General features: G+C 44.7%; 2 protein-coding genes across 2 annotated transcripts; one reads left to right on the top strand and one right to left on the bottom strand.

Moving 5' to 3' along the window:
- Positions 1-815: 815 nt before the first annotated feature.
- Positions 816-8,817, top strand: fktn (fukutin). The gene is made up of 10 exons (XM_074618463.1): positions 816-1,079; positions 2,821-2,877; positions 3,068-3,268; positions 3,523-3,669; positions 4,527-4,657; positions 5,120-5,252; positions 5,854-5,983; positions 7,154-7,287; positions 8,324-8,448; positions 8,556-8,817. The coding sequence occupies exons 1-10, from the start codon at positions 978-980 to the stop codon at positions 8,767-8,769; spliced, it is 1,374 nt and encodes a 457-aa protein (XP_074474564.1). The 5' UTR covers positions 816-977; the 3' UTR covers positions 8,770-8,817.
- A 434-nt stretch (positions 8,818-9,251) lies between these two features.
- ufc1 (ubiquitin-fold modifier conjugating enzyme 1) lies at positions 9,252-11,156 on the bottom strand. Its single transcript, XM_074618472.1, has 2 exons — positions 9,808-11,156; positions 9,252-9,755 (listed from the first exon to the last, which is right to left on the bottom strand). Exon 1 carries the CDS (start codon positions 10,988-10,990, stop codon positions 10,478-10,480), a length of 513 nt encoding a protein of 170 aa, XP_074474573.1. The 5' UTR covers positions 10,991-11,156; the 3' UTR covers positions 9,252-9,755; positions 9,808-10,477.
- Between the last annotated feature and the right edge of the window lie 424 nt (positions 11,157-11,580).

Raw genomic sequence — 11,580 nt, 5'->3', positions numbered from 1 at the left:
AGTACAAGTACATCAATATCACAAAGTACTACACTGAAGTACAAGTACATCAATATCACAAAGTACTACACTGAAGTACAAGTACATCAATACCACCAAGTACTCCACTGAAGTACAAGTACATCAATACCACCAAGTACTACACTGAAGTACAAGTACATCAATACCACCAAGTACTACACTGAAGTACAAGTACATCAATACCACCAAGTACTACACTGAAGTACAAGTACATCAATATCACAAAGTACTACACTGAAGTACAAGTACATCAATACCACAAAGTACTACACTGAAGTACAAGTACATCAATACCACCAAGTACTACACTGAAGTACAAGTACATCAATACCACAAAGTACTACACTGAAGTACAAGTACATCAATACCACAAAGTACTACACTGAAGTACAAGTACATCAATACCACCAAGTACTACACTGAAGTACAAGTACATCAATACCACCAAGTACTACACTGAAGTACAAGTACATCAATACCACCAAGTACTACACTGAAGTACAAGTACATCAATATCACAAAGTACTACACTGAAGTACAAGTACATCAATACCACCAAGTACTACACCGAAGTACAAGTACATCAGTATCACAATGTAACAATACTGTGATACAATAACAGTCCTGCAAGTACTTCAAAAGTACACAAGTATTATCAGCTTTATGTAGTAAAAGTACACAAGTATTATCAGGGGTTCGACCCGGACCTTTATTGTGGAGAGCCCGTGGGAAGCCGGATTTCCCACTTCCGCTAACATCACTAACTATTTGCTGCAGGCTTTTACTGTGAAGGTCCCAACAGGAAGTGACTCTGGTTGTTTTAAAGATGGCGCCGGTTCCTGAACCTGCGGACAGCTCGGTGTTTTCGGTGTTTTTGGTGTTTTCCGCCGTTAATCCCGAGCAGAGCGCTCCGGTGTGGGTGTGATGAGGAGCCGGTTACCGGGCAGAGTTACCGGATGCTTCGTGTGAACCGGTCGGTGGTTTTATCGCTGCTGATCATCAGCAGCTCGGTGTTTCTACTGTTCCAGCTCCATTACTACCGGAAATACGTCAGCAAGGTGAGCACAACAACAACACCACCAACAACAACAACAACAACAACAACAACAATCACAAAGGAGAAAAGATAACGTTATAAAATATAAACATTACTCTTTATTTAAAGGGAGTGTTAGTAAGAATCAGAATGTCTTGTTAACAGCTTCACCTGTGTCCGTTAAGTCAACTAAAGTCAGCGTCCTGTTGCTGGCGCTTGTGCTCGCTCTACATAGACATGAAGGAGCATCGCTCAACACAGTGAGGAGACACACGTCAGCTAAAAGCACAATATCACTCTATATCTCAGCTGCTTGGCAGTAATGTTAGCTGACCAGACCAAGGTCTCTCCATGAATCAATGCTGATCCTAGTGTTGGCTTTTCCCGCCTCAGCCTCCCGACCGCGGCCGGAGGGAACGGGGGAGACGATAAGGTTTCTCTCTGCGGAGCCCCGTCACTTCACAAGACACGGGAAACCTCTGTTGGTCTGGAGGAGCTGCAGCAGTTATTTCTGCACAAACGTCCACTGAACATTCACTAGATATTCTCAGAGCTAAACTAACTCTTCTGCAGTGTGGAGTGAGCAGCATGCACGTGAGAGGTGGAGAGAGAGAGAGAGAAGGAGCGTGGTGTGTGAGTGAAGGCAGGCAGAGGAGCAGAGGAGCAGAGACTCCGGTCCTGGAGACCAAAGCTACGGTCTCCCCCGCGTCCTCCGACCGCGGCCAACACTGTTTAACAGCTTCACTAGATACAACCAAGAGGTTTTGGTGCTTCACTGGAGTTTGTGTTGGAGTCTGAGTCTGAACAGCGGAGACACACGAGAGACCATGAGACACACGAGAGACCATGAGACACACGAGAGACCACGAGACACACGAGAGACCACGAGACACACGAGAGACCACGAGACACACGAGAGACCACGAGACACACGAGAGACCAGGAGACACACGAGAGACCACGAGACACACGAGAGACCACGAGACACACGAGAGACCACGAGACACACGAGAGACCAGGAGACACACGAGAGACCATGAGACACACGAGAGACCACGAGACACACGAGAGACCACGAGACACACGAGAGACCAGGAGACACACGAGAGACCACGAGACACACGAGAGACCACGAGACACACGAGAGACCAGGAGACACACGAGAGACCACGAGACACACGAGAGACCACGAGACACACGAGAGACCACGAGACACACGAGAGACCACGAGACACACGAGAGACCAGGAGACACACGAGAGACCAGGAGACACACGAGAGACCAGGAGACACACGAGAGACCAGGAGACACACGAGAGACCAGGAGACACACGAGAGACCATGAGACACACGAGAGACCAGGAGACACACGAGAGACCATGAGACACACGAGAGACCATGAGACACACGAGAGACCAGGAGACACACGAGAGACCACGAGACACCATGAGACACACGAGAGACCACGAGACACACGAGAGACCATGAGACACACGAGAGACCATGAGACACACGAGAGACCATGAGACACACGAGAGACCATGAGACACACGAGAGACCATGAGACACACGAGAGACCATGAGACACACGAGAGACCATGAGACACACGAGAGACCATGAGACACCGACCAGCAATGATTTATACGTTAAGAAGTTACAAACAGTCCCTTTAACAAAGGGTCAGCTGTTAGCAAAGCCGCTGCTTTTTATTTTACATTTAAAAATAAAGCCATAAAATTTCCCAACATGCCTTTCTTCTGCAGGCTGGCCCTCACATCCTGAGCCGAACAGGTCACCTGACCGCCAGCGACGTCCAATGGGTGAGTCAGCGCTAATTTTAGCTGCAGCACTGCTGTTAGCCTCGCTGTTAGCGTTAGTGTTAGCCTCACAGGTAGCGTTCCTCTCAGCGGTGATGACTGAAGAAAAATATTTTTATTTTTAAATTTTCAACCCTTCCTGTTATGGCAGCCGTTGCCATAGTGACCGCCCTTCTCCGTCTGGTCTCTGCAGCAAACGGTGAAGAAGTTTCTGGGGTTAGCTCAGCGCTTCAGGCTGCCGCTGTTCCTCGCCGACACCGCCGCGCTGACGCTGCTCTCCCATGATGCTCTGCGGCAGCGTGACCGACTGGTGCGTGAGCCGCACTGCAGCTTCCTGTGCACCGGCCGGCCAGTCACGTCCTTTGCTCTGCACGCCAACCTGTGGAAGTACGAGGTGAGCGTGTGTGAACGGGTTTCATATGTAATGTATATGTAGTAAAAACTTTATTTTTATTTATATGGTACTGTGTGTAGCGTTTATTGACATCTCTTCATCAGGAACGTATTTGCATAAAATGCTTCTATGTTTATTGAATTTGTGTTAAATGTGAAACTTTATTTATCTTATTTTCCACGACATCGTAGCCGAGACTCTTAAAAATGGGCGGGGCAGAATAAGGTCAAATATGTTTTGTTGTTTTCCGTCAGCCCGCCTTCCTATTGGCTGTCGAGGAGAAAGGCTTCGAGAAGCTGGAGCTGCGAGGGGAGGACCCGCGATTGGCCAGTCTGGACACCCTATCGGGCGAGGAGATCCCCCTCCACTTCCTGTTCCGCCTCCACGGTTACATCATTCAGGTGGGTGAGGCCACATCACATAGAAACAGGTCGTGTCTAGAAGGTAACCTGCAAAAACTCTCACGAGACTCGCTGCCCGACGACCGATCCTCACCTTAACCATCTCTCGAGGGTTACCTTCTAGACACGACCATAGAAACACAGAGCTACAGCGAACAGGCTTCTGGCTACAACGGATCCGTCTTGTGTAAATATGACGTCACGTTCTCATGTTACTCGGGGAAAACAACTAAGAAGGGATCGGGTGCTCTTCGTGGTGGAGAGAAGACCGTTGTGTTAACTTTGAAAACAGACAACATCATGCAGGTTTACTAGAAGCGACCAGCTCGCCGCGGACCGACCCAGATCTGGCTTTCCGGTAGTCGGATCTCCGGCGGGAGGTGGAGAGCTTGGCACCCAGCAGAAGCAGCGCCTCCTCCGGCCAGGAGGAGCCGACAACGACGCCACGCTGCTGGAGGACCAGGCCGTATCGCTGGACTCACTGGAGGGAAGGGGGGCACGGGAGAACCAGGACTGAATAGGGCAGTTTTCTAAAGGGACTCTGGTGCTCAGAAACACTACCGCTTTAGTCCACAGGGGGCGCCAGAATCAACACAAAATTAAGATAATAAAAATGAACCTTAACCTTGAACTTGATTCATGACTTCATGACTTCACTAGAAACTTAATCTGAAAGAAATTACATTCAGATTAGCATGTAAACACGTCACACAGAACTCTGCAAATGCAACAAACTGAAGCGAACAGTCAGTCGGCAGCCATCTTTAACACGATGGAGTCAGGTGTGTTTGGTCTCAGGTGTTTCATTTTGTCGACGTGGTTGTGTGTTCTTATCTGATTGGTTTACGTCGTCCCAGGTGGTGTTCCTGTATGAGCGTAGCGGGAACTACCTGTGGCACGGAGCGCTGCGCCTCAAAGCCAACGTGGACCGAAGCTTCGCTCCCTTCAAGCTGCTCGACTACGGACGCCACGCTGGAGCTTACGACAGGTGAAACCTCCTGTTGTCTACATCGTGATGTAATTTAAGCATCATTTTGGTCTGTTTATTGATATTAAATCACAGATCAATCTGTTTATTGTGGGTTCATACCTCAGTAGGGACGTGTGTCTGCTAGATACAGTCAGTGTGATGTCACTGGATGTGAATACAGCTCGCCGCCGGGTGACGTTATGAACCCAGACATGACGGCGTTTGGTTTTCTGACATATCTGAGACTTCACCAACATGTACAGAGCAGCAACAGAGGTTATTTCTTCCATGGCTGATGGAGGACATGTTGTTGGTATCCATGGAGACGAGCTCCTCGTCCTCTCCGGAGCGTCTAGAACACAGATGATACCGGCGGTCCGACTCGTGCAAATAAAGCGAGGCTAAAATTCGCTTCACTCTTAGTGTGAACGCAGCATCAGTGTATTAAATGTGTGTGTTTTGTGTGGTCGCCCCCTGCAGGCCGGAGCTGCTCCTGACGGTCCTGGACGGCCTCGACGTTCGAATCCCGCGCAACGTTTCCCGTTTTCTGTCCGAGCAGCAACACGCTCGCTATCTGGAGTGCCATTACCGTGACGCCCGCAACTTCCTGCAGGTCAGACGGAACACAGGGCTTTTATTGTGAAGGGGCGGGGGGGTTTGTTTAAATTTTAGAGAAAAGAACTGTCAAAGTTAACGCAATAATAACACATTAACGCAAATTCATTTTTTAACGCAATCGATCTTTGGGAGGTCGTAGCGGCTCAGTTTTAAAGCTACAGTGAAGATATGTTGGGCTGCAGTTTGCCATGTTCTGATTGGAGCATATTGTTTTATGCTAAATGCAGTACCTGTGAGGGTTTCTGGACAATATGTCATTGTTTTGTGTTGTTAATTGATTTCTAATAATAATTATATACATACATTTACATAAAGCAGCATATTTGTCCACTCCCATGTTGATAAGAGGATTAAATACTTGACTAATCTCCCTTTAAGGTTCATTTAGAACTATTTTAATCGATTGACAGCCCTAAAAGAACATTTTAATCGATCTAATGGAAATAAAAGTCAGCAAAACAATAAATAAATAAAACTAAATCTCTCTCTCTCTCTCTCTCTCTCTCTCTCTCTCTCTCTCTCTCTCTCTCTCTCTCTCTCTCTCTCTCTCTCTCTCTCCCTCTCCCTCTGTGTTTCTCCATCATGTGTGAGCGTAGCGCTACCCTGATGACTCGTCTCCGGAGGCGGTGGATTTTCGGAGGAAAGTGAAGAAGTTGCTTCATTTGGCAGCTCGAACCCTCACTCAACTGGACATCCCCTTCTGGCTGAGCAGCGGCACCTGTCTGGGTAAGAGCCGAGTCCACCACGCCGTTATTCTCAGCTGAAAACGCTCAGCTGGGAACGTTTTAAGAGACGCTTTGGTTGCTATGCTACGGAATATCGGCGGGAGTAAACGTGTCTGCACAAAGTAGAGTAACTCCTTTTATAGACGTGTCTGAGGACTCCTGAATAATGTTGATGAGTTTCTATCTCTCTCTGGTGACGATGTTGAGATCGCTCCTGTCTCTGTGGATCGGTCTAACTGTCTCTGTAGATCGGTCTAACTGTCTCTGTGGATCGGTCTAACTGTCTCTGTAGATCGGTCTAACTGTCTCTGTAGATCGGTCTAACTGTCTCTGTAGATCGGTCTAACTGTCTCTGTAGATCGGTCTAACTGTCTCTGTAGATCGGTCTAACTGTCTCTGTGGATCGGTGTAACTGTCTCTGTAGATCGGTCTAACTGTCTCTGTGGATCGGTGTAACTGTCTCTGTAGATCGGTCTAACTGTCTCTGTGGATCGGTCTAACTGTCTCTGTAGATCGGTCTAACTGTCTCTGTGGATCGGTCTAACTGTCTCTGTAGATCGGTCTAACTGTCTCTGTGGATCGGTCTAACTGTCTCTGTAGATCGGTCTAACTGTCTCTGTGGATCGGTCTAACTGTCTCTGTAGATCGGTCTAACTGTCTCTGTGGATCGGTCTAACTGTCTCTGTAGATCGGTCTAACTGTCTCTGTAGATCGGTCTAACTGTCTCTGTAGATCGGTCTAACTGTCTCTGTAGATCGGTCTAACTGTCTCTGTGGATCGGTCTAACTGTCTCTGTAGATCGGTCTAACTGTCTCTGTGGATCGGTCTAACTGTCTCTGTAGATCGGTCTAACTGTCTCTGTGGATCGGTCTAACTGTCTCTGTAGATCGGTCTAACTGTCTCTGTGGATCGGTCTAACTGTCTCTGTAGATCGGTCTAACTGTCTCTGTGGATCGGTCTAACTGTCTCTGTAGATCGGTCTAACTGTCTCTGTGGATCGGTCTAACTGTCTCTGTAGATCGGTCTAACTGTCTCTGTAGATTGGTCTAACTGTCTCTGTAGATCGGTCTAACTGTCTCTGTAGATCGGTCTAACTGTCTCTGTAGATCGGTCTAACTGTCTCTGTGGATCGGTCTAACTGTCTCTGTGGATGTGTGTCGCCCCCCCGCAGGCTGGTTCAGGCAGTGCAGCGTCATCTCGTACAGTCGCGACGTCGACATCGGCATTTTCATCGTGGACTTCAGGTCGGACATCATCGCGGCGTTCAGGGACGCCGGACTGTCGCTCAAACACAAGTTTGGAAAGGTGAAACTCTTTTTTATAGTTACAACTTTTCTTTTTTGTCTTTTCTGCTGTTTAATTTCATCAATATTTCACTACTTTACTTTTAATTTGGCTGTCAACATATTTTATGACCTCTGTGCTTACTTTACATACAGGTGTGTGTTTTATTGTGGAAGTGTATTTTTTAGCTGTGTAACTCATTTTCGTGTATTTTATGGAGGACGGAACCTGCCAAAATAAAAAATAAATGACTCGATAAATAAATAAATATGACATTAGATGCAGCAAAAATAATATTAAAAATAATTGTAGCCATTAATTAATTGATAAAATGTGACATAAATTGATAATTCTGTTTTAATTTGCTTCTTTATTTATTCTCATTTGCATAATGAGGCAGAAATTCATAAAGATATGTAAAAAGAAATGTGCAAAGAAAAGAATACAGAGATAAATAAGTTTGGGGAAATAAATAAGGGTTGGAACGCAAAAGGAAAATCATGCAGAAATAAATAAATGCACAAATACATAAATAATTACATACATTTGAAAATAATGAAAATGCAAAAATGAATAAATAAAAAATAAATGCAAAGATCTTATCTTTGTATTAATTATCTTATTTATTTACTCTTGTTTTTCCCTTTTATTTATTTTTGCATTTATTTAATATTTATTTTTAAATGTATGTATTATTTATGTATTTGTGCATTTATTAATTTCTGCACAATTTTCCCTTTGCATTCCAACCCTTATTTATTTCCCCAAACTTATTTATCTCCGTATTCTTTTCTTTACACATAACTTTTGACATATCTTTATGAATATCTGCCTCATCATGCAAATGAGAATAAATACAGAAATAAATTAAAACAGAATTATCAATTTATGTCACATTTTATCAATTAATTAATGGCTACATTTATTTTTAATATTAGTTTTGCTGCATTTAATGACATATTTATTTATTCATTTATTTTTTATTTTGGCAGGTTCTGTCCTCCATAATTCTGAAGCAGGCGTTCATTTTTAAGGCGTGTTTTATTTTGAAGTGCAGGTGGAGGACAGTCTGGAACTTTCCTTTTTGAGCGACGACGTCAAACTGGACGTTTTCTTTTTCTACGAGGACGGAGACATCGCGTGGAACGGAGGAACGCAGGCGAAGAGCGGCAAGAAGTTCAAGTAAATACAGTTTAATTAAATTTTTCATCAGGTACGTCTTCCCTCGTTTCTCTGCCGCTTTAAAAACATTTTATTATAAATAAAGTTTTCTGTTTTTTATTCATCAGGTACGTCTTCCCTCGTTTCGCGCTGTGCTGGGCCGAGCTTCTGGAGCTGAAAGTTCGCGTTCCATGCCAAACGCTCGACTACGTGACGGCGAACTACGGCGCCACCTGGAGCGTCCCGGTGAGGAGCTGGGACTGGAAGTCGTCGCCTAGCAACGTGCAGGAAAATGGGGTGTGGCCTCCGGCGGAGTGGGCGGAGCTTATTCAAGTCTACTGAGAGGAAACGAAACACTGAAACTACAAATAAAGACAAAGTGAAAACAAACAGCTGATTTATTTCTATCTGGAAACTTTCTGCATTGTCAAAACCTTTTGTCACGGTATCTGTAATGTCCTCTGTATAACCACCATGTTTATTTATGTATTCATTTCCTTTATTATGAAAACAAAAGATAAACACAAAAAAAGACCCTTTTATTCATTTAAAATCTGCCACTAAAATCATGAATGTAATATAATAACATTACATGATATTAAAGTTATTATCACAGGTGCTCACTGAAGGTTACCTCATCAGTTATTATATTAAACATGATCATTATCAGTTCAATACAACTTTTAACTCATAAGATATTTATTATTTGGACTGCATATTAATGCATGAATAGTAATTTAATTTATATTAAAAAAAATCTAAATATTGTTTTATATTACAAAATAAACTTTATTTTATTATGTTGATAAAATAAAACTCCCAAATTTCTCCTCAAACACTTTTTTATTTTTCATGTTTCTGTTTTCACTCTTTTCACCAAACTGCAACATAAATATTATCATCAAATTCTAATTTAATTTAAATGTCAGCTGTTCATTTCTGCTCCAAACTCTTTCAAGATTTAGACCTCCAACCTCCCGACTGTACCATATAAAATCAATTTTCTCTGAATGTTTCAGAGCTGCATGGTAGTGACCAGACTTTACCCTGAAGCAGAGTAAACTCTCTGAAGCAGCTCTCTGTCAGTTTCAGTTCTATTATCAAATCAAATTTGTAAATATTTTCATACTTTTACATCTGTGGCCTTTTCACCAGACTCTGTTCATTTTTTCATACATTTTTACTCTTAAAGGGACTGTTTGTAACTTCTTACACATATAAATCACCCGGGTAGGTGTCCCATGCACGCTCGCATATGCGCGCTCGTGTGTGGCCGGAGTCTCTGCTCCTCTGCCTGCCTTCACTCACACACCACGCTCCTTTTCTTTCTTTCTTTCTCTCTCTCTCTCTCTACCTCTCTCTCTCTCTCTACCTCTCTACCTCTCTCTACCTCTCCCGTGCATGCTGCTCACTCCACACTGCAGAAGAGTTAGTTTAGCTCTGAGAATATCTAGTGAATGTTCAGTGGATGTTTGTGCAGAAATAACTGCTGCAGCTCCTCCAGACCAACAGAGGTTTCCCGTGTCTTGTGAAGTGACGGGGCTCCGCAGAGAGAAACGTTATCGTCTCCCACCAAAACTCCGGCCAAAACAGTCCCTTTAATCAGACTAAACTTAGTTTTAGTTATAGAACATTTTAATGAAATATTTCCAGTCAGTCGGTTCATATTTCTTTTCTGTTCCAACATCGCACCACTCTTAAACAAATAGTGAAATTATCTTTTTACTCTTATGAGACTAACCTTAGTCAGTTTTAATTGTTATAGAACATTTTCACTAAATATTTCCAGTCAGTCGGTTCATTTTTTTCTGTTCATCGCACCACTCTTAAATATATAGTGAAATTATTTTTTATAATCAAAATAAAATCTGTTTATTTCATCACCATGCTTTTTTTTAATTCACTGTTTTCATCAGCAGTCAGATCTCAGGTTCAGTTCCACCAGTCTCTGTTCATGTTTACTATTTTCTACTGAAACTTGTTCCAGTCAGAGTTTTAGTGTTTCGTCCAGTGACGTCACTCCGCCGCGTCGCCCTGCTGCTCCGCCGCGTCACTCCGCCGCGTCGCCCTGCTGCTCCCGGTGTGTGACCAGTCCCTTGTTGATCAGGTCCGGGATCTCCACGGCGAGCCAGGGTCCGAGTCCCAGAGCCATGAGGTGCGCCAGCCCGAACCGCGGCGCGTTGCGGGCCCAGAGCGGAGCGAAGTGTTCCGTCAGGCAGATCCTCCCGCCCCGGTACATCTTAGCGGTCTTCCCGTCCAGCTCCGGTACCGCCACCTCGGGCGCGGTGTTCGGGTACGTCACCGGGATGTCGAACTCCAGCTGGAAGTCGTAGCGGAGCAGCTCGTGGATGAACCAGCAGCTTCCGGTCCAGCGGGTCCCGTCCTGGTTGGACTCCAGACGGAACCAGTCGTTATCCGCCGCCTTGTTCTGCTCCACGCTCTGGATCAGAACCTGGTACTCCTCCTTCAGCCGCCGCGGCCACAGCGCGCGGTCACGAGGACCCGCGTTCGTCTTCAGCAGCGCGAGCTTCGACACCGCGGAGCGCGCGGCCTCGTCCGCCATCTGAGTCCCGAAAGAAAGACGTTAATTCAAAATAAAGGTTCAAATTCAGAACCAGTTCAGAACCAGTTCAGTTCAGTTCAGTTCTGGTTCTGGTTCGTCTTCAGTCGCCGGTCTCAGGACTGACGTGGACTTCCGGTCTGACAGAAGCTGCTCGGAAGTCAACACGAAGCACTTCCTGTATGGGATTTTCAAAATAAAACCCTTCTTCTTCTTCTTCTTCTTCTTCTCCTCTTCCTCCTGCTTTTTCTCCTCCTCTTATTTGTTATTATCTACTTGATCATATTTCATTATTATAATAAAACTACTCCATTTGGAGTCAAAATTATACAACTCAGTTGTTTTTTATTGATGTTATACTGATGATGCACAATGGTAGAATGTGATGATGCACAATGGTAGAACGTGATGATGCACAATAGTAGAACGTGATGATGCACAATAGTAGAACGTGATGATGCACAATGGTAGAATGTGATGATGCACAACGGTAGAATGTGATGATGCACAACGGTAGAATGTGATGATGCACAACGGTAGAACGTGATGATGCACAACGGTAGAACGATGCACAATGGTAGAATGGGATGATG

This window comes from Sebastes fasciatus, chromosome 19, assembly GCF_043250625.1.
Source record: "Sebastes fasciatus isolate fSebFas1 chromosome 19, fSebFas1.pri, whole genome shotgun sequence".
Classification (NCBI taxonomy): Eukaryota; Metazoa; Chordata; class Actinopteri; order Perciformes; family Sebastidae; genus Sebastes; species Sebastes fasciatus.
Note: the sequence above shows the minus strand (reverse complement) of the source record. Positions and strands in the feature narration are given on the sequence as shown.